This window comes from Passer montanus, unplaced genomic scaffold (genome assembly GCF_014805655.1).
Source record: "Passer montanus isolate IOZ18808 unplaced genomic scaffold, ASM1480565v1 scaffold4, whole genome shotgun sequence".
Lineage (NCBI taxonomy): Eukaryota > Metazoa > Chordata > Aves > Passeriformes > Passeridae > Passer > Passer montanus.
This window is the reverse complement of record NW_024368818.1, coordinates 15,096,954-15,120,396: the sequence shown is the minus strand read 5'-3', so window position 1 is coordinate 15,120,396 and position 23,443 is coordinate 15,096,954. Positions and strand designations below refer to the sequence as shown.

Sequence of the window (23,443 nt, the reverse complement as noted above, 5' to 3'; positions counted from 1 at the left end):
CTTTCCTGCAGTGACGCGATCCTGCTCCTCAATTCCCTTAGTCAAAACCAGCTGGTACCCTGGGGCTAAGCCGGGTTCCTTTGACGGGGGGGAAAAAAGGACGCTGAATTTCCAGAATCCTGCTTCCAGGCAGAATGAACCCTTCCCAGTCAAATTTACAGGTGTGCAGTGATAATTACATGGACCAAGTGAGCTTAATGAACCATTTAGGGTTTACTTATCCTTGTCATTTAAGAGCTGTAATAAAGCCTATTTCTGCAACTTACAGGTCTCATTTCTGTTCTATCTCTATTAGACAGAGTAATTTGTTCCCTTTTCTGAACAGCCTTCTACCTATTTAAAGACATCATATCTCTGCTCAGTTTCTGAGCTTCAGTTGGTGTGATTTAGAAGCTCACAGTATATTCCAGGACCAAAGAATCATATTTGAGCCAGGGGAGCAGGCTACATCCCTGCTCCAGGAAGAGGTTGCAATAACTAACACAGGAGTAACCCCCACAACACAAACAGCAGCCACACACACCACTGTACAGACTGACACCACCCTGATCAATTGAATTTTTGTTCCTCTGGACTGTCTCTAATTAAACAGCATATTTAAGTGTCATACCTAGAAAAGGGCAAGCTCACTAGAACTACATCTATAACAGCTATCTAGAACTACACTCCAACCTTAACAGAAGAATCAAAGTATTACTCGCTTCTTAAAAACTGCGTGAAGCCTGGCTGTCAACATGGAAAGGAGGTTTTGCAGCCAACATCTCCTGCACTGCTGATTATTTCTACTTACACACTAAGGGAGAATTCTGACTCCCAAGTACAACCTGCTAGGACTGTGACATTGCTTTCTGAGTTTTAGTGCTTCTGTCTTGCTCCCAGCAAGTTAAAAATACACTCTGTATCTAGCAGAGTGAATAAAACATCAAAAGCATGCTGAAACACACAACTTTATTTCAATTCCCACAAACATACCCATCACTGAAAGGAAGAGACTCACACTCAAATATATGCTTAGTTTTATTTATAACATTTAAGAAATATTAACATCTCAGGATATCTGGTTTACCATCTAAGTCCAGTCATAAGCAACAAAAAAGAAAATGTTAACTATGTTTCAAATGTGCATTCTTACATTCATTCCCCCCTGTAACGTAAAGAAAATTCAGCTTTATTAAATTTGTGTTTGACTAATGGAAAAAAATCATTAAAAACATCTTAACTACCAGGCATCCTGGTTTGTTAATTTTTTTGTTGGCACTTGTGTTCACCACAATCAAGCACTCCGGTTGGTTGGTTAAATTTTCCCCTTCTACCCAGAACTGTCTTTTTGTGAGTTTTTCTGTGGATTTTATTATTTTGTTGTTGTAATTGTTTTTTTAAACATCTGGATATGTAAGCTTGTTCAAGTAACTTTAAAAAGACAAGGAATCTAGGCCTGTCTGTAAAGCTCCGTCCCTTGATAACCCACCTATGGGATAACTGAAGGAAGAGACTTGCTTTCATTTTTCTGAATCTTATTAAGCAAACATTAATTTTTATTAATTTTCAACTGAAAAAAGTAAAGAAACACTGTATTTATTTGATGGTGTGCATAAACATTACACTCCATACATAGCAAAAATATCTTTTATTTATAATTTACATTTCAACAAGTGAAAATTTTACATTTTTACATATACCATTAAATTTTCACGCATCTACAGAACTTTCACACAATGACACCTGAAACTGTGCAGGCAATAAGAAATTTCAAATACAAAAATGTATTTATTAACCAAACAGTAGTTGAGGCCCTGCCTCAATTGGACATTTTATTCATATAAAAAGTATTCGCCTTCCAGAATTAACACAGCAGCTCTTCTGTTTAAAAAAAAAAAAAATCATACCGCAGTTTATTTAAACAGACTCCTCAGGTTCTGTTTTGATTTCTGTAGATGCAGGTGTGCTCTCTTCTGCACAGGCAGGAGGGGTGTCATCAGGTTCTTCTTTGATTTTAGGTGAGTCACAGGACTCTTCTGTTTCTTGTTTAACAATGTCCAACATCATATTTAGTGGATTTTCTGAAGGAGTCTTGCTGGGAGATGGTGTGCAATCAAACGATGATGTCTACAAAGTGAAAGTCAATGTAGCATTAGCACACTGAAATAATGATTTTTAGCCTCTTACTCCTTTTGTCTTTTTTCAAAATGCAAATACGTTTATGCTCAGGCACTCAAAATCCAAACTTCTACTTTGACAAACTTTTAAGAAAACATATTTTTTTTAACAGCATTATTTTTTTTCCAATTCCTTTGAAAAGTATCATCAAGCAGTGATGAAGTGCTTAACATATTACCATGAATTATTGTAACTCCCAAAGCATTAAAAATGTCACACACATCAATACCCATCTATTTCATTGTTACAAATTCCTAAGATTACACATCTTACTCCACAATAAATCCATCAAACCATGGCTTTGCTTTATGGCACGCAAGCTGTCATGGTACTCACAACCAGAAATGCATCTCAGTTAATTCTGTATTATAAACTTGCCATGCCCAAGGCCTCCAAGTCTTAGGCGAGAGAAATGAGCAGCACACTCTGAACACATCTGCTCCCTGCAAAGCGAAGAGATGAAGCAAACAAACTGAAAGCAAAATGCTTCCAAAAATATGAAGGAGTCACTTACATTCTGGTAATCTTCATAACAAGATGGATGGTAAATCTGAAAAAAAAAAGTTATACATTTAAATATATAAAAATAAATTATAGCAGGATCACTGATAATTAACTGAACAGTGTCTATTACACCCTCTCATGTAATTCATCTAGAGAAACTGTGGTCTGAGCAGGCTAAAAATGATGTCAACTATACCTGCAACATGATTTTGTGATGTTTATTTAGGAAATTTTATCATACAGAAGGCTGGTGAGTGCTGGGAATCACAGAAGCCTGGTGAGTGCTGGGAATTATCTGTGCACAGCTGCATGCAGAAAGAACTGAACCCATACCTACACCCACATACAGAGACATCAATTCTTCTTTCAGCACGGCAGTGTAAGGGAGAGCTAGCAAGCACATAACAATGACACCAGGATTTCAGGCACTTCCAAAGACAAGAGATATTTATGTATTTGGAAGCCAGAAAAACTACAATAAGAGAAAAAGAGCAATTGCCACCTCCTCCTGTTTTTTTTTCTAATTATTCAGGGGTTTTACTATAAATTAGCATCACATGTAAATAAGATCAAATTACCTTTTCATCTACCCTGATTGCATTCTTCAAGTGCCACTCTTCCTCTTCCTCGTCCCAATACTGTTCAAACTGTTCTTGGCAAATTTCACAGCTCTGAAAAGTTATTGGAATAACAGATAAATAATGTTATTGCAATTTGCTGAACACACGAAATTCAAGAATCTAGTAGGAGTCAAATAAGGTTCTTTTAAATCAAGTATACTAAGTCTAGAACATTATCTTTCCTCCACATTTTAAAAATCACTTTAATAATAAGTGAACCTTAATTAAAAATTGAGTACGGTTTGCAGACAGAGAAAGGATCACCCTCTTGCCCTGAATACTCTTTGTCACTTGAGAAATGTAAGCTTTACTCCTTTAGCTAGTTAGTCTGCAAAGCACTTTGTAACAGTGTAATGCTGTCTTACTGTCATGTAAGACAATCCATTACAGTGATTTAACTAGTTTTATTTCTGGCAATATCTTAATTCTTCCCCCTTAACCTGCAATTTCAAGTCAAACAAGGCAGAAATTTTTTAGTACTTCTGTGAAAAAGTATCAACCCAGAGAATAAAGCACAAAAGGTGCTTTTTTAAAATTAAAAAAAAGGCCTTTCTGGTTTCATAGTTTCTTAGAAACTTAGCACGTAAAACTAAACTGTAATTCTAACATTTGTATTTGATTATGCCACAAATTCGGCTACCAAAATAGAGGTCTACTGGTTACTTTCAATTTGTGGTATTTCTTTCTTCTAAAACCTGTTACTTATCAAAAAAGAAATTTTTGTGTTTGAAAGTACCAAAAACCCAGTAAATCCTGCAGTTATTTGAATGACAAACAACCAAAGGACAAATTGCTTACGTTATTTTCTCTACATAAACATTTAACAAATTAACACACTTTGCCCATTTCAATTTTACTAAAACCACATAGTACCAATGGCTGCAGATTTTTTTAACTACAAGTTTCTACTACTCCTGCCTCTGGGAAGCAACCATTACATACACAAATACACTACCTATGGAGGGGCTACACAAAGGCCCAAGTACAAAGCCTATGTTTAGCAACAAGAATACAGTACAAGCCTTTGAAAAACTAGATTCTTGCTATCTGGCAAGCTGAAACTTACCTCCACTGCTCCAGCTGGTCCTGCTGGGACACTCTGGAACTCCTTCTCTTTGGCAGCTTCCTGTGTCTTCAACACAACCTCTTCATGAGCTTTTTCAAAGAACTGGCTTTTAGCACGCTCCTCTAGATCTGCTATTTCTTCAAATTCAATCCAGTCCTAAGGAAAGTGTTCATTCTCATTCAGACATCCCAAAGCATCATATTTAATGTTACTTTGTTAAAACTGAAATATTTCCCACATGCAGCATTAGCACAGAGTACTCTTTCTCACAATGCAACACTTCAAAAACTTTTACCAAAAAAATCACTATCCTTCAAATTCCATTCACAATGGAACGAAAACAGTGCAGTAAGCAGCTTTAAACTGTTTATTGTCCATCACACAATTGTCTTTTGTATTCTGACAGGCATTTGCGGACCACTTGAAGTATCTAAGACATCACTGTTATCACAACCAATTCCTGTGACAATGCAGATTTCCACTGCAATCCTACAGCACATGCAGGAGTAAAGCACAGAACCCAGCCTGTAACTTACCCACACAAATAATACATTACTTACTGTTAAACTGTAGTACCATCTCCTGTGTGTAATTTTTCTGCTAACATCTTTTTCCGTCCGGTTCTGGCGATAATGCCAATCTAAATGATCTGCATAAACATCTGTCTGTGAAGTAGTGAATCTCATTCCACAGGAGTAACACTGAATTCCAGTGTACAGTCGATTTATAACACTATCATAACGCCTAAAAAAACAGAGAAAAATCTTAGCACTTCTTTAAAAAGAAGTTTCTCAGTAAAATGTCTCATTTGCCTACAGTAGTAGAGAAAAAGCACGGATCTGCTCCAAGTTAAAAGTACACAATATGACTACATTTCATCCTATTTTCATAGCACAATCAACTTAAACATTCAAAAAACAATGGGCTCTTCTTATTAACAATGAGAAACATGCTAGTGTTGTGTCTCATTCCTACTAGTTTTTCTCACCTAATGATGCACAAATAGCAATGCCTTCATTTGGCCCAGCTTTACAAGCTACCACCAAACGGTAAAATTAAAATCATAGAACAGTCTGGGTTGGAATGGATCGTAGAAGACCATCTAGTTCCAACCCCCCTGCCATGGACAGGGACACCTTCCACCAGGTTGCTCACGGCCCCATCCAATCTGGTCTTGAACACTTCCAGGGTTGGGACATCCACAGCTCCTCTGGGCAATCTATTCCTCATCATCCTCTCAAGTAAAGAATTTCTTCCTACTATCCACAGCAAATCTGTTCTCCAGCCTAAGGCCATTTGCCTTGTCCTATCACTACATGGCCTTGTGAAAAGCCCCTCTCCAGCTTTTCTTGTAGTCCCCTTTAGGTACTGGAAAGCGACAGTAAGGCCTCCCTGGAGCAGTTTCCTCTCCAGACTAAACCATCCCAACTCAGCCTATCTCACAGCAGAGGTGCTCCAGCCCTCTCATCATCTTTATGGCCTCCTCTGGAGTCACTCCCAACAGGTCCATATCCTCCTTGTGTTGGGGCCCCAGAGCAGCACTGCAGGTGGGGTCTCACCAGAGCAGAGGGTGAGAATCACCTCCCCTGTCCTCCTTGTCACACAGCTTTTGATGCAGCCCAGGCCTGGGCTTCACTGCCTATCACAACCTTAGTGCTGAAGTAACAACACACACCTTTGTGTAAAGCTTAAGTTTTCCACGTTAAATTTCTGTCTTTTTCCTTTCTCAACTTCCACAAGGCTGACATCAAACAATGCAGGTTTAACCTCCTCAGAACCACAAAGTGACAGATAATATTTTTAAAGCTTGTAACTGTCCTGGATGAACTATGTAGCTACTGCCACGTTGTTATTCCTACGGTAAGCCCATTCTACTATACGCACTGTCTAAGTTCTTCGACTATGAAGTTAGTGAGGTCTGGAACATTTTGATCTTCATTCTGATCATCATCTTCTTCTTCAGCATTCGGCTGGGACGATGCTTCATTTGCTTCTAGAAAACATGAAGATATTATTTTATCAAAATTTCAGTACATCAACAGAAAGAAATTATGTCTTCCTAAAGGTTGGTTTTTTTCAAACATTATTACTACAATCTGACTATGGTCAAACACAAGTGTGTAGGAGCTAAATCAGTTATCTTCTGACACCATTTTAAAAAATCATAAAAGAAAATAAGCCAGAATTTCAATTGAGGAAAACAATATTTCACCTCAGTGTTTGGCATTAAAATTCAGTCTTCACAGATACAGAAATATTTCAGAAGATGAAAAGACCCTGATTATAATCAAGAACAAGTTACAAAAACACAGCACCAAAGACAAAACTGACTGCTCTAGATAGCTGAAATGTAAATTAAACAAGATACTAAGAATTTACTCAATCACGTACACTAAATTCCTTCCCAAAAATAGGGTTCCATTTAAAAAAACCTATACAGGAATTCACAGAAGTCTGTATACTCAGATTTACACCTGAGCTGTGGATAAACTTGACAGAACATAATAAATCTACATACGTGCTGATGTGGAATCAGTTTTAGACAATTTGAGGATTCCTGTTTTCAGCAGTTTAGCAAACAATTCATTCACATCAACCTGTCCAAGGTGGTTATCAGGATATGAATGGGAAAGGGCTCCTGAGGAAGAATATAGACATTAAGGCAGCAAAAGGTTAGCATCAGAAATCTACTTCACTTTTACCTGTGTATTTCACAACACCATTTTCCTGCTGCTTCCCATTTATTTAATTTTTTGTTACAAATTATTTACCAATTCTCTGCTTTATCTAGTGTTTGGCTAATTTTTTCCCTTGAAACAGTGAATCTTTGTAACAAGATTTTCCCATCCTTCATAATGTATTCTGAAGTGCTATCTAAGCTGGTTGCCCATACACAGATCTCTACTGGATGGTGGTTCTTGAAATGCAGTACTATCCTGGATTCATACTTAGGTATTTCCCCACACTCAATCCACTTTATCACCTAGTTTATAACCTCCCACGATGTTACTGAAGTTTTTCACTACTAACCACTCATACACTGGAATGTTTGCACACCCCAGCACAGCAAGCTAGACCTACAGACTGATGCCTTCCAGAAAAACAGATCAAAACATTTTTTGTTTGTTTTTTCAGCACAACTTTATACCCAAACCACAAGGTTAATGAAAACTACCAAAAGCCTCCAGTGTTTGAGAAAAGCTCCTTAAGAGATGAAGGTGCTACAGACACTGTATCTACACAGACACTTCACTGAGGAGGCTTCCCTTAATCCACACAGACCCAGTAAATCAGGACATTAAAAAAATGTCATTTTTGTGGCTGCCACCAAACAAACAATCCAAAATAAATAAAAGGAATTCTGCTGTTAACACACCTGCAGGGTTCTGGACAAAACTTCCAGGATTTGGCAAATACTGCTGACCTTGGCCATAAGGTTGAGCAGACATGAGAGAAACCTGTGAAAGTAAACATTTATGTAATTCTTTGTGTAATAATGTGAGTATAAACTTACTTTTCACATTTCATTATTAACGTCTAGATATTTCTCAATCATTTCACATATACTGAACTCCTTCCAGGAATGAACCATGTCAGTTTGAAAAAGACCACAAATAACTATATGACCTTTCTCCCATTTTAATTTCCCACTAGGAAAATTCAGACCACATCCTTGTTTTGCCTAATATTAAAACAAACAAACAAACAAACCCTACCACAATACCTTCAAAACCTTTCCTTCTACTTAACAATCACATTTTCCAAACAGTACTTCCTTTTAAATTGCTCATGTTCACCAAAATAGAGCTCCTCAAGAAATTCAAGTAACCCGTAAATGTCTATTAATAAATGCCACAGTTAATTCTTATCAGAAACTGCACCAGCATTTAGTACAGACACACATCTTGAAAGCAAGACTTTTCAACACATCCGCTACAGTAAGCTGTAGGTAGAAAAACAAGTCTTTATAACACATTTGTAATAAAAATGTTTGGAGGTTTTTCCTAACTGGTTGTTTTCTGGATTTACACACTGTTTAAGATTTTATCCCATCAGAGGTCTGCAGAACACATTACCTGCTTTTGTACAATCAGTTAACTCTTCACATTCACTTTTTATCCCCCAAAATTAAAAATGCTTTTTAAAATCTCTAATCTACTGCAAGAAATTACATCCGTTTCACCACTGTAAAGTTCTATTTACTCATTTTGAAGAGAGCACTTCCAAGAGGCAACAGCAAAGACAACTGAACTGACAAAGAAGATGGTGACAAGAGAATTTTAAAAGAGAAAAATGCAGTTGAGCACCTAAGTTCAACAATGGCCCTATCTTCCTCAATTCCCCTGAGTTAAGGGTATCTCTCTAAAACTGGCTTGTAACCAGTACAGCTGCAAAAAGACAATTATTTTGGTCCAGTCTAACTTCACACCTCTTATAAAAATTAATAATGTATCATGTAATCACATTATCTTTCATGCTTTATATAGAATTCGCTTTTGTTGAAATTTAGTGAGAATACCAAAAGCTTCCAATTACCTGGTTTTGTTCTAATGTTGAAAATAATTATTTCAAAGATATATTCTGAACTATGAAGTGATTGCAAAGATCCAGTATTTTGTCTGATCCTTAAAAAAATATTATTGAAACAGAGCAATGCATGTCCTTCTTAAATTATCTAGTGATTTTTTTTTCGTTTGAAAGTGACTCTCAGCCTGCCAATTCCTTAGAAAAATATTCCATTTTTACAGGAAGAAATCCTGCTAATTCTCTAAAAAAGAAATTTCTGCAAGCAAAGTATTTGATGCAATCAACCTCTTACCTGACTACCTCCCATTGGCATATTACTGAAATTTCCGTATTGAGGACCCTGGAGACCTTTTTCTTCGAAGTAATGTCCAGCTGCTCTCAGTGGGAAGCTCTGTGCTCCTGGGCCAGCTGGCCCATTGAAATTTGGTCCGGGTGAACCATCAAATATATCAGGTCTCTGGAACTGCATTCCATGAGCCGGTCCATTGTAGCCCTGGCCAGGATGCTCAACAAACGGACCACCTTGTCCATATGGTGACATTTCTAGTCTTGAGGCAGGATGGTTAGCTACATTTTCAAAACGTGCACCCTGAAGGCCAAGGGGCAAGTCGAACCTAGAGGCTGGCTGGTGAGGTCCATCAAATCTTTGAGGTATGGCTGTTTCAAATCTTGCTTGTGCCTGTTGGCCAGGTGCCAACCTTGGACCAGGCTGTCCATGAATTCCATCAAATCTTTGCAGGAGAGACAGCTGTCCAGGCTGACCATCAAATCCAGCTCCATGACATCCATCAAATCTTGGACCAGCCCGACCAAGAGGACCATCAAATCTAAGTCCACCAGCTCCCTGGTGTACTGGTCCATCAATCAACCTAGGACCTAGACCTGGCTGACCACGTGGTCCTTCCAGTCTCAGCCCACCACCCGATGGTCCATGTGGTCCCTCAAACCTGAGCCCACCACCTGATGGCCCATGTGGCCCCATGGGCTGACCATGTGGCCCCTCAAATCTGAGGCCACCTCCAAGTTGTCCATGGGGCCCCAACGGCTGTAAATGTGGCCCCTCAAACCTGAGGCTACCCCCTGGTTGACCATGAGGCCCCAAGGGCTGACCATGGGGTCCCTCAAACCTGAGACCACCCCCTGGTTGACCCCGAGGCCCCATAGGTTGACCATGAGGTCCCTCAAACCTGAGACCACCTGTAGGCTGACCATGAGGACCCTCAAACCTGAGACCAACTCCAGGACCTTCAAATCTAGCACCACCTACAGGTTGCCCTGCAGGCCCCTCAAACCTCAAAGGCCCAAGAGGTCCCTCAAACCGCAGCGGACCTCCTCCACCAACCTGGCCTGGGGGTCCTTCAAATCTCAGGGACCCTGCCAGCTGCCCTGGGGGCCCATCAAATCTTAGGGCTCCAGCTCCCCCAGCTCCTGCCAGTGGTCCATCAAACTGAGACGCACCTGTCCCCACCAAAGGCCCCTCAAATCTCATAGCAGCCTGTCCAGCTGGTCCATCAATTCTGGAACTTGAACCAGCAGCAGGACCATCAACAAAAGGACTGCCTTGTCCATCTACCCCAACCCTTGCAGCAGTTGGTCTAGGTGAGCCATCGAACAGAGGTCTGTCTTCCATCAGTGCGCTTATCCTCTGCTTTGCTTCAATACCTCCAAATCTGGACCCTGGACTTTCTGGAAATGGTGCTTTCTCTGGATCTTCATACCTAGCTCTTTTGAAACGTTCAGTGAATGGTGACCTTGGCTCCTCCCGAACACCTAAAAAACCCAGAACAAATCACATAACCACTCACTAATACATTGTCAATTACTTAACAGATACAAAAGAAAGTAAAATCACATACCAGCTTGCCCAAGAAGCTGCCTTTCTTCACGATTATCAAACCTGCAGAGTGCATCTCCATCTGTTTTCTGGAACTCTGCTGTGCTTTTCCCCTGTTGTCTGAGAGCATCTCTAAATTCATCCGACTCTCCCCAGCTGTCGTATGGATCAGAACCTCTTGCTCCTTTAGTAGCACGCTGGTCTTCAAGTCTTCGTCGACTCTCAAGCGGTGACAGGTTTTCAGCAAATGGTCTTGTAGTGCCACTTACAGGAGAGTGTCTCCTTGATCTTTCTGCAAATGGCTCTTTTCTCTCAAACTGTACCCCCCGCTTGGCTTTTGCCTGCTCACATTCTATTCCAGAAAGCAATGCATCAGGTATATGATAATCCAAAATATCATCAGGATCCAACAGATCTAGCCTTGACAATGAATGCTGAACTTGTGTCCTTTTTAGTTTAGCTTTATGTTCATAATATGTTAATTCTGCATCCGATAGAAGAGGTTTCTTTTTCAAACCACATTTTTCCTCTGTAGGGCTATCCCAGACATTACATCTGTGCTTTCCTTCCTGATACTGGAACAGCTGTCTGATCTGATGAGCTACCATGAGAAACTCATCTTGTGTTATTTCACCAGATGTCAAGCGGTCATTAGCCTGTAATGTAAAGTTAAAATTTAGACTTCCAAAGAGACAAGAAAAAAACCCCACACCTGGGACATTTCTATGAAGACAGATGTACTAGTATTACCTTCTTAAGTAATTCTCTTTTACTTGCAGATGTCAATTCTTTGGGAATCTGTAAATTGGCATCCACACTTAACCGATGCTGCTGCTTTGGTGCTCGGGGTGATAGAATTCCTTTACCAGCAGGCCAGTTTTCCCGATGTCTTTGGTGAGGGGATTTAACAAGTGCTTGGTGTTCATCATTCTGCTGTGAGCTGAAAACAAGAATATATGTAAAATATAGATTATTCATTATTCAGGATGTAATGGTTCCTACTAGAACTGATCATGGCAAAACACTGCTATCACCTTTAGAATCTAAATATGCATCACCTAGGTATTTCACTAGTAGAAACAAATCAAACCTATCAATATTAACAATCTGAACACTGCCTCTCCAAGTCAACTATACTGAAGCCAACAGGAGAATTTCCACTGACTTCACACAGAAGTTGTTTAAGAGATAGTAACTTACTTTTTGCTTTCTTCCCAACCAGATTTCCACCTCTTGCCTGATTTGGATCCCTGCCAGTTTTCTGCATTCTCCTTTGGATCTGGAGATGCTTTTGCAGAATGCTGGGTGGTTGTCTCTTGGGGTCTTTCTTCTTGGGCTTTTTTCAATCTCCTTGGATCACGCACCTCTTGTTTAACATTTCTCTTATTAGAATTTCTTTCATCTCTTGCTGCTTGTGTGCCTTCCTCAACATGAGACTGCTTAGGGCCTATCTGACGTATCTTTCCAATTTTAGGAGTTGATGAAGTAGGAGATAAACTCCGAAGTCTTCTTTTAGGTGATCTCCTCTCTCGTCTTTTTGGAGAGTGTGTAGATGGTGATCTTGCCTTAGGAGAGCGTGATCGTGACCGTTTTCTACTACTTGATCTTCCTTGTTTCCCACCCTGTTTTTCTGACTCCTCTGTAGTTGTGTCTTGTTTTTGAACAGCGCCATTAATCACTTTATTTCTGCTCCCCACTGGTCTATGTTCACTTGTCTTATGCTCCTCTTTTTCCTTCTTCTCTGTACTTCTCCTCTTTTCTTTGACCTCCTCTTCCTTCCCCTCTGACTTATCTTGAAGATGTCTTTTCAGTCTTGGATCCCGCTTACTGATGTCAGAAGCCTTACTACTTTCACATTCCTGGTTTTTACTGTCTTTAGTATCAGGCAGCTTATTTTTCAAAGGGGATGGCGATTTAGACTTTGCTTTGGACTGTTCAAGTTCTTTCTTCTGTGTTTTTTCACTTGCTTTTGATTTTTCTGACTTTGTTGAGTTCTGTTTTTCAGCCTGTGCTGTTTTGTTTCCCTTGGTCTCAGACTGACTGGTCACACTCGGTGAAAATTCCTTCCTGTGAGATTGATCTTTAGTATGAGAAGAATGTTGACCCATCCTATTAAGCCGAGGATCCCTGTTCACTATTTTGATATCATGAAGTGGAGGACTTGGGGATGGTTTGTTTTTTTCAGATTGCACAGCAGTCTGATGAGGTGGTTTAACTGTCATATGAGGTGTGGGAGACACGTGTTGCTTGGAAGGTGCTGGAACTGAAGCTATACTAGATGATCCCTGCTGAACACTAAGAGATACAGCCTGAAATTGGAAAAAGATCCAGTATTAATCTGTATGCCACAACTCCTACCCAGAGGTGCCAATACTCTGTCTTGAAACCAAAACTATAATAGCCATGTCTTCAAAGTTATGAGCTTCAGCCATTGAACAGAAATTGACCCACTAATTGCTAATTATAACCACTAAAATAATGCATCACCATTACAAATCAAAATAAAACACAGTGCAAGATCAATATATAAAGCAAATATTGCAAAATACGTAATTTTGGCACATGTTCGAATTACAGTGCTAGCTTTCCTATATATTCCACATGCTCTAGGCAACTCAGCTGCCAAGTATCCTATTTTCACACTTCAGTTCAAAGATGCTTTATTTTGTATTATCAACTGCCAATACAGCAAGACTTCCAACTACTGCCAACCAAGGAACCAACTTTGCTTACAATCACGCTCCCTTGTTCCTTAGGAACAAACATATTTGAAAATAGCCCAGCTCACTGTCAGTTTCAAGAGGTGAAAGATGGAACATCAGTCAGGTATCATTCTGAAGAGAGATTAAAACAACCACACGAATTCCACTTTTTTTCTTTTTTTTTTCTTTTTACATTTCAGTGTAATACTTAAGATTTCAAGACCACAAAAACTGTTCAGGATTACCAGCTCACTTTGCATTGCTGTAGTAGTCCTAAAATAGCTACACTTCCCTAACATGAGTGAAAAACCGATGTACTTGTACTCTCCAAAAGAGAGACCCCAACTATGAAAGTTTTATCAACTATCCTACTCACCAACTGTGCTTTAGTCTGTTCCAGCTCCAGCTCTAGTTTTTTTTGCTGAAGTTCTAACAACTGTTTTTGCTTTGCAAGCAATTGCTGCCTTATCAGTTGCTCCTGTGTCAAATTCTTTTGTATTTCAGGAACAGCTGGAGGAGTAGAGGCACCAGAAGTGACAGCAGAGGTAGGTGCATTAGATTCCTCTGGCTAAAAACAAAATAAAGAAAAGTTACATTTAAAATCCTAATAAAATCAACTAAATCCATCTCCTTTCAGTGTTATCATGATTCAGTACAGGGACTGGATCATACAGAAGTTATAAACTGCAAGTTTTTTGTCCCACTATGATTTGCCTGCTTTGACAGGTGTAGGGAATTTAATATCAATTCCTCAATGTTCCAAAACCTAGAATTCAATTAGTAAATTAAAAAAACAAACCCTTCAAATATTCTGAGTTTATAAATTTCTCTTACCTGCTTACAAAGGTCACATAATTCATTCTTAATATTCTAAATTGTCAAAAAGCAGCACACAAACAATGAAAACTACATGTATTACCATCTGTTCTTCCAGAAGGCAGGAAAACTTACCGATTTATTTAAAAACTTAGGATTCACATGGATGCTAGAAGTATTCACATTTGGGGGCAGAGGTTTAATTGGCCAGGCAGGATCTAATGAGTTGACTCTGACATCAAGTGCATATAGTTTCTTCAAAGGAAAAATATCATCCCATGTGGAGCGTAATTTAAATAAACTTTTCCTAGTATTTTCATCCACCTAAAACAATAAAACAATTCTATGGCTTGTTAAGTTAATATAGAACAATTTCTTAAACTTTTCTGTAGATCTTAAGATTTCATTCATTTCCTATTTCTATCTTGCCATTTCAACATACTGAACTTGCTACACAAAATTTATAAGCAGTGAAGACAACACATCTCTATCAGTGGGATCAGTAACAGAAGCTCAAAGGTGCAATTGTTTCAAGGCCATTTGAAGATTTTATTGTGTATTACCATGCTCTGAGAATTTTCTTTCAACTTTTCCATTAGCAAAATTCTCATTTTACTGGCCCAACTTCTGTGGAAAAAAATACAGTAACAAAAGTATTGAAAGGCAACCGCCTCTGAGACAATACATCATTCAAGTGTTTGTGCCGGAGTATAACAACGACAAACAAATCAAGAAAAAACAAACTGGATAATAAAAAAGGTGTTTTGCTCAGCTGTTTAGTCACTGAAGGATTTTTTTCCAACAAATGCAATAAAATGAGTATTAGATAAAATGAAGTCAATTACTATTTCAGTTCAGCTGCAGAATTAGACCCATCTATGTATGAGTCACAGATCAAATGTACTTGTAGGACCAGAAGCCCATTTTATCTCTTTACAAACAATTGGGATTATCTTATGGCAGCTAAATTAGAAATTTACAATAAAGCAAAATTCATTTCATCTCATAACTTAAATGGCTCAATTAAACAATATATAAAAATATTAAAGGACAAAATACATGCAGCTGTCAAATTTCAAAATCCCAATTCAATCATTAAGCATTGCCTGTGTAGATGATTTGTGCTGCCATTAGCAGATGACATAGAATATTCTGGAAAGTTTGGAGGTTCTTTTTGGGTAAAAGCAGGAGCTTCAATAAAAGTAATTCATACATAGTAATTGGGGGATGATGCCTCTATACACTTTCCCATGAGAGGCTTCACTGAAGTTCACTGCAAAAATGTGCAGGAATGACTAAGCAAACAGTTCTGACTTCAAGTGTTTAAAGATAACCTTAGTGACCATTTACTGATAAAACCCAATGCCTGTGCTGGAATTCTACACACATCTTTAACCAACTAAGCTATTAGAAATTACTGCCACTTTACACATATAATTAGTAAACATAAATAGTTCTAGCTAGGTTACTAGCAAGTTAACATATAAAACTCTGAAGATGAGTTATTATCCAGAGCTTCACTCAGCTGCAACTTTAAATGCAACTTGGTACAAGAGCATTCACAATATAACACCAAAAAACCAAGTAAATCTATCTCTATCTGCTCTACACACAGGAGTTTAAATCTTCTACAGTCACGATCACAATCTATTCCTTACTTCATCACACACTTTACATCTGAAAAGCATATATAAAGCGTACTGGGATTTCAGATCCTCACTGATATGTAATGATAAATATGCAGAAGCTTCATTCATCTCATTCTTATGGAACACCACTTTCTTCTAACATACAGGAAACCACAGAAGTTAACCCTTCTTTTCTGATCCAACTTAAACCCATTCAAGTCTAGCCTTTCAAAACCTGGACTTTGATAATCTTTTCTCACTGAGGAGTACGCACAATTACTTCACTAGGCTTCAAGATTAAGCCAGTGAAGCCAGAATTAAAAGATATGGCAGCAGCTTTCAATGTTGAATGAAATGAAAACTTTTATAATACAGTCACACATTTTAAGGTCCTTCTCTCACACAGTCACAGCATTTTTTTCAGCTGACAGACCACCAAGAGAGAACCAAGTGTCAGTGCTACTCCCTCTTGAGTTTAAGCACTCATTCTACACAATGTGAATTATGTAAATCAAACAAATTAACTACAGGAGAGTGAAGCTTTGAGAAATCCACAGAAAAACAATTCTCAGTCTATTTTTGGCATAAGGACTATTAACTATCTTAAAATTAAACCAATGATTCATAATTAACTGGTCTATGCATTATAAAAAGTCCATCCAGTTAAGCCATCAACAGTCAAGATCCTGTTAGTAAAATCTTGCCTGGACAGGAAAGCTACTGATGTTTACACACCAAATTAAGTAACACTTTGCAACTTTCAGCTAACTTAACATGCTTGATAGCAGAAGGAATAATCTTTCACAGTACAGATTTATAAAAACCAATCAATTTGTATAGTTCACCACACAAGAAAACCCAAACCTGAAATCACGTACTTATTTTACCAGGAACAAACTTTGCTTAGAATACAGTACTTTTCTGAAAGTGTATATACCTTTTCAAATACACAAATAAATGTTGCAACTAGGTTTTTAGTAAATGCTGTGAGATACTCTCTTCCCACATTCTTGACAATGGAATCCATTAGGTACATAACGGGTAGCTTCTCTGATGCAGGAGCCTGGAGTAATAAGAAGAAACTGAGAAGTTTAGTACAACAAAAACATACTTTAACCTTTTCAAATAAAGGGATTACCAATCCCAGAAATACAGACCTCTCTTTTTGGTTGCCACTATACATACCAAGGGATTTGGTTTGGGATTTTTGTTTACACAAAAACTTAATCTGAAAAATGGACACTCAGTTCCAAGTATAATGCAGTGGGTCTATCACCAAAAAAAAAAAAAAAAGGAACACCTTAGGTTTGTGTGTCAAAGCTTTAGAAAAAAAGGGGGGGAAAAAAGAGGAAAAAAGAAGCCCATGAGACAGTACTGCCGCTAGTGTACCGAGTGTAACCTTTCCCTTGAGGAAGCAACTTAGCACGAAACCATTGTCAGCACTTCAAGGAACTTCTAAAAATCATTTATAATTCAAACCTCCTGGGTGGATTTTTCTGGTTTTCACAGAACACAAATTAGACTTCTGGCAAATAGCCCAAGTCAGTGAACTTCTGTAGCTGTAAATTATACGTTGATTATCACAGTTTTTCGTAAATTACATGTAGAAAAGGTTGCAATTATTTCACTGTAATCCAACTGGATATAGCACAGAGTCCCATTTTCTCTTGGCACTTGCAGATGACGATGGTTCTCATTTCCAAAATGCATGCGAAAAAAACAGTCAGAATAAGAGTTCAAAATCTAGTCAAAACTCAATCATCTGGTCGACTGGGTAAATGCACAAACAAGCTCAGGAACTGCAACCACCATTTTTATAGAAGGTTGTCTTCAAACTCTGGACACAGCTTTGCTACAGGAGGCTTGGGGGGTTTTTTGTTTGGTTTTGGTTGGGTTTTTTTTTAAATCCTTTTTCAAAACTCATACCAAGTTTGTGCAATAAAAGTGTGGTGACCCTGGACTTCCAATTTACAGAAAGCAGTACTGGACCAAGAAAAATGATTTTAATGCCTGCCAGTGATTTTCACAAAGCAGAAGGCACAGCAAAGTTCCAAAAAACATCAGCAAGTACAGAGACTTGTTGAAGAGGACATGAAAGACAACAGTGTGTGTTGACCATGAACCCCTGGGAACAGCATCCACTTGCAATACTTTAAGTTCCATTCACCATCTGGTAAGCTCTGGATAAAAGCAGAACAACTTCACTCACTGGTCATTTTAAACAGAACAGACTACTAGATTAATGACACCTTACTTGGAAGGCCCATACCATTATCCAGACACGTGTGAAGTGCTGCTGCTTCACCATTTTAAATTCAATTCCTCCCCTTTTAGGTGGCTGGCAGAAGGGCACTCACTCAACGGTATTTTTACATGGGCAATCGGGCTTCCTCACCCTTAGAAGTGGACTAATTTACCATAACCTGAAACTTATTATTGAAGAGGGCAGAACTCCTTGTTAGTTGGGTGGGAGGGTAGCAAGGGGGTGTCACTGCCTTTGAAGATATTGGAAAAAAGTAGGAACAGGCAGGTGATGCATTTTGTGCATAAAAAGACAAAAACCCAGCTACGTTAGCTAAAACTAATTGCAGCACATTAGAAGCCAATTTCACGCTGTGACATCATACTGAACTGTAAACAACCTAATGTGCAAGTGTTAGAAAAAAGCATCACTTAAGTCTCAGACACAGAAGACTGCGGATCTGCAGCTTTTTTAAATTTCTGTGGAATACTGGCTTCTTCTTTGAAGCAGCCTGCACAATGGTACATTAGAAACACTCCAGTTCTGAGTGCCTTCTTTTATAACAAAATGACAGTGCACCACTTCTGATTTTTAGTCAGCTGTGTTAGAGACACAAAGAGCTGTCCCAGAAGTACCTATGCCCAAGAGCTACTCCCCAAGTTGAATTCTTCCATTTCACCAATGTGGAAAGCAGCTCACTACGCTCGGCTAAGCTGGAAGTTTGAGACGCTGGGGAAGCATTAGTAGCAAAAGCACTGGAAGAAGTTTAACTGTCCCTTTCATCATGCATCAGACTGTTACAGCAATCACACACAGAAACACCATCATCTAGGTAAGGGAGCGACTTCCAACCATGGAGCACACTTAGCCGCTCAGCAGCGGACCCTGCTCCAAACGTAAGCTACTCAGGTGTCGCATTTTAATAAACGTGACTTAACATACGGTTGGAATATTTAACTCTTCTCTTCTGGAAGTGTTTATTATGTCAACGTACCTAGCACGTATTGCAATAACCACAAAAGGGAATCCCACACCAGAATGCATTTTGTTTCCAGGAGGTCTCTGCAGCACCCCCAAGCAAGAAAGATGCCCACACGACCCTAATCAAAAGGCAGGGAGGCGCCGCATAATCACCAGAACGCAGAAGAACACTAACTCTGAGCTCAGCATAATATTAAAGACTTCTTTACAAAACTCCCACTGATCCTTCAAATAACGTAGGAAAGCTATTGTTGGAAATGTGTGGCTCTTTTTTATTAGTTTCCTAAAAGATTTCAAGTTTAAAATAATATCTGGCAATTCAACCCCAAGTCACAAACTTGTGAAAAAATTTGTTAAAAAAAAAAAGAAAAAAGCAACTTTGTATACAAAATGGGTCTCGGAAACAAACTCTGCACTATACAATGGTAAATAAAAAGACAAATACATATTTCACACTTTTTATTTACAAACTTTATAATACCAGTCACACATTTCAGAACCATTTATTAAATTGTAAAGCAGACCACTCAAGTTTTACACTAAACAAACTGTCTCCAGGCAACACTTTTTAAAAGTGGCTTAGTAAAGGAGATCACTTTCCCAGAAACAACTAAAAACTTGCCTTGAATAAACTACAGTCATAAACAGTAACTAGGCAAAACTAACCATTGATACAGGTTTTAAGACATCCTTTAAAAAACCCCCACACTTCAGGGCAGGTTCTGAATCACCCAGAAATAAAAAAAAAAAAAAAAATTGACAGCATTGTTATTCATCACAAATCATTTTATACACATCCACTGCCCTTTAGGAGATATAATGGTGAGAGCTATAAGATTATGAGGTCACCTCCCCAAGGAATGGCAAAACTCAGCCACTGGCAGCATTTAAAACTAGACTGGAAGAGGTCTGTGGCACACTAAAGACATCCTGCATTGATAGAAAGACAGATTAAGTACCTTAAAAGATGTTTCCCGCCCCCATCATTAGATAGTACAATTCTCACCATTATAAACCACGATTAAAGCCAAAGAAAAAAGCCTTTTAACACCTGAGATCAGAGGGAGCAAGGGAAACAACGGGGGAGGGGTGGCTGGCACGAATAGGAGGGTGGGGGATTGAAAGAAGAACCCTTTGCTTCTAAAATGCTCGCTAAAAAGGTGCTGCAAACCCCCATGCATGTACAGCGGCTGACTGATGTCAGCAACTGCCTGGGCTGGGCTCAGAGGGAGCCTCCTCTTTCCCTTTTTATATCATGTGCCTTTCAGACGCCATGTTAGGATCCTACAGGCTGCTGCAGTTTCTACAGTCAGGGAGAATTTCTTCTACCACATCCTCAACTAATAAACTTCTCTAGCCAAAATAAAATACGCACACAACGCTAGCGCTGCTCGGGGCATAGATCACCTGAAATCCAAATAGATTATCCCAAGCCTAGGGAATTTTCTCTAGCGAGGCAAAGCAAAAACAACCCCCATCACCACCACACACACTTCTCTAACCGAAAGAGATGATCACCTTTCACCCACAAACTTTTTTACGATATAAGGGAGCCTCCACCCCTCAATTAATCTCTCACAGGGACCGCACTGGGGAAATAGCTTTAACTTACACTGGGGAAATAGCTTCAACTTATACTTAAAGGTCACTATACTTAGCCCTTCAGTGGCGGACAATTTGCGTTCTGGAAACTTAACCTTATTTTCCCTTTAGACCACCCCCCAAGAAAAACCCCACTCTCCACGAGGTCTCCCCGCTCAGGTCCTCTCTAATGGTTGCAGCATCCACCTACGGTAGAAATCGCCTAAATCCAAGGGTTTAGTCACCAGATTCGGACACCGAATCCAGGCTGCAGGTCGGGGGAAAGCCCCGCTCCAAGGGCGAGGAAGTGCAGCTGCCCAGTCACGGCCGGGCCGCCATGTTGTGCCTGCCATTTACGCGGGGCTCCCAGCGCGAGCCACGCTGCCCTCCTCCCTCAGCTCTTCCTGGGCCGAGTCCCAAACCCCTCCCTACTCCCAACAGGCTGGCGTGGGGGCTGCTCCCCTCCCTCGAGTCCCCTGCTCCCTGTGCCATGGGGGAGTAGAAGCAGCAGCAGCGGCACCCTTAAGCTTCGCGATGGAAGGAGGAGCCCCCGCCCGCCGCCTCGCCCCGTTGCTCCCTGATCCCAGCTGGGACACGCTTCCCTCCTCCGCCTGTTTCCCCCACGGCGACCCCCGGCCTCCCCCAACTCCGGCCAAATCCTGCTTTCTCTGTTCGCCCCCTCACTACCAACACCCCCCCCGCCCGGCACTACTTCCTAAGCCCCGGCCCCGCCATGCCCACTCCGCCCGAGCCTCTCCCCTTCTCTCTCGCCCCCATTCCCGACCCTCGGGCCCCCTCGTCCCCCGGCCCTGCCGTGTCCCCCTGAACCGCCTCCGCCGCTCGGCTCCCCCCGCCTGTCCTGCGGGCCCCCAGGCCGCCCTACCCCGCTGCCCCGGCCGGTCCCCCCAGCAGTATAGGTAGGAGTAGTAGTCGGTGGAATATAAAAACCTTGGCGATTTGCGCCTCGATCAGGGAGACGATGTCCTTGGCGAAGGGCACGTTCTCCTCGGCCAGGATGGTCAGCATGTTGATGTGCGGCTTGCTGTTGAACGTCAGGTCCTCCAGCGACGACTGGTAGTCGCGGCACGCGTCCTCCCGGGCCTCGCTGCTGCCAGCGCTGCTCTCCGGGGCCGACATGCTGCTCCGACCAGGACCCGACCCACCGACCGACAGCCCCCTCCCCGCGATCCCCGCAGCCGCCGCCGAGCGATGCCGATGCCGCCCCCCCGCCGCTGCCGCTGGGCTCCTCTACCGCATCCTCCACGCTGAGGCTCCCGCTGGCTGCGCTGCCGGTGCCGCCGCTCCTCGGGGCCGCCGCCGGCTCAGTCTCCGCGCTCACAAAATGGCGGCGGCGGGCACGGCTCGCGAACCGCTTCCCGCAGCCGTTGCGTCATGTGAAATTGTGCTCAGGAGAGGGGCCGGCGCCTTGGAGAGGCCCTTTTGTCCGCCGGACGCGCCCTGATTGGCTGGCGCCCCGCCTGCGCGGCTCGCCATTGGCTCGCCCTTCACCACAGCGGCCTCCGATTGGCTGGCACCGCCCTTCCTCGCCGCTGACGGGCTGCTGCGCCCAAGTCCCGCTCTCGCTCGCGCGTCCCGACTCGCCATTGGCCACGTCTCCCGTCCCGCCCCGCCGCTTCCTCCCGCCTTCCCGCGCTGCCCCGAGCGCTGATTGGTGCTGGCGCAGCCCCGCCCCCCGCCGGGCCCGCCCCCCGCCGCTGGCTCAGCCCCCACACGGCGGCGGCGGCCGCTCCCAGGGCGCTGCGTTCGCCGCGGTGTGTGGGAAGCGCCTGGGCGAGGAGCGGTGGCCGTGAATAAAACCACATGAAGTTCCACCTCAGCATGAGGAAAAACTTTTTTTACGTTGAGGGTAGCGGGCTGCCCTGGGAGTTTTGTGCAATCTCCCTCTATGGAGACATTCCAAACCCACCTGGACGCGTTCCTGTGTCACCTGGGTGCGGGTTTTGGGATAGGTGGTCTCCAGAGCTCCCTTCCAGCCCCGACAGTCCCGGGACTCTGTGACCCGCTCGCCTCGGCGGCGGCGCTGCCCTCCGTGTTTCTGTGGTGCCCTCCCTCCAAGCAGCCACCCCTGGCACCAGTGCTCCCAGTCTGCACAGCCGGGAGCCGCAGGACAGAGCTGGCAGTACGGGGAGCGAGAGAAAAGTAACACAACCTGCCTCTCCTCGGTCATTAGATTTGCCCAAAGGTATTTCTTGGAAGTGAAGTTGCTTGCAAGGCATTTTCCAGGTGTAGCCATTCCCTCCCCCCTCACTTCCCATTCCTTGGTAACTGGAGAGCTGTCAGCGTGTGAAACCAGGCGAGGGGTGAACGCTTCCTTAAAACACGGCATGAGGGATCGTGTTCAAAGCGCAAATTGTGTATATATTTATGCATACAGACAGAAATATAGTCTGCAAATATAGTAGAAAGATAGTAAAAACGTCAGCCTGGTACATTTCTGGCAAGAACTGCTGCTTGTTGTTTCATATGGCTAAAAAATTTAGTTTGTGTGTTCATGTCTGTATGCCCTTTATGAAGACCAGAGAAGGCGGGAACAGGAAATGCAACGGCATCTTCCATTTGCCTGTTGAATTGCATGCTCGTGTTTGTTCCTGGAAGCCTCAGAACGCTGTACTTTGAACACACCACTTCGCCTTTACAGTGTGGCACCAGGAGATAAGAGAATAAAACTGAAGTTCCGTCCCTGGCTGAACAAGCTGGGATTGCAGGACCTTTTCTCCGATTAAATATCAGCCAGCTGTTTGAAGACACGCTGTCTATGAAGAAT

The 23,443-nt window shown here is 41.7% G+C and overlaps 1 protein-coding gene across 3 annotated transcripts; it reads right to left on the bottom strand.

Annotated features, from left to right (window-relative positions):
* Positions 1 to 999: 999 nt before the first annotated feature.
* Positions 1,000 to 23,200, bottom strand: PCF11 (PCF11 cleavage and polyadenylation factor subunit). 3 transcript variants are annotated; one of them, XM_039718647.1, is made up of 16 exons: positions 22,586 to 23,200; positions 16,792 to 16,917; positions 14,362 to 14,550; positions 13,787 to 13,978; positions 11,909 to 13,017; positions 11,459 to 11,648; positions 10,731 to 11,364; positions 9,167 to 10,644; positions 7,724 to 7,805; positions 6,866 to 6,985; positions 6,232 to 6,340; positions 4,908 to 5,091; positions 4,348 to 4,503; positions 3,240 to 3,332; positions 2,672 to 2,707; positions 1,000 to 2,106 (listed from the first exon to the last, which is right to left on the bottom strand). In XM_039718647.1, the coding sequence occupies exons 1-16, from the start codon at positions 23,003 to 23,005 to the stop codon at positions 1,897 to 1,899; spliced, it is 5,328 nt and encodes a 1,775-aa protein (XP_039574581.1). In that variant the 5' UTR covers positions 23,006 to 23,200; the 3' UTR covers positions 1,000 to 1,896. The 3 variants fall into 3 exon arrangements, with proteins under 3 accessions (XP_039574581.1, XP_039574582.1, XP_039574583.1); XM_039718648.1 differs by having other exon boundaries at positions 1,005 to 2,106; positions 21,607 to 22,718; XM_039718649.1 differs by lacking the exon at positions 16,792 to 16,917 and having other exon boundaries at positions 1,005 to 2,106; positions 21,607 to 22,718.
* Between the last annotated feature and the right edge of the window lie 243 nt (positions 23,201 to 23,443).

What these genes read in the sequence shown, in the direction of transcription:
- PCF11 (XM_039718647.1), bottom strand. Translation starts at nt 23,005, where the DNA reads ATGCCGTGTTTTAAGGAAGCGTTCACCCCTCGCCTGGTTTCACACGCT. An exon ending in AACTGATTCCACATCAGCAC is followed by an intron (nt 6,341 to 6,865) that starts GTATGTAGATTT and finishes CATGTTTTCTAG; the next exon opens with AAGCAAATGAAGCATCGTCC. An exon ending in GATGGTACTACAGTTTAACA is followed by an intron (nt 4,504 to 4,907) that starts GTAAGTAATGTA and finishes CACTTTCCTTAG; the next exon opens with GACTGGATTGAATTTGAAGA.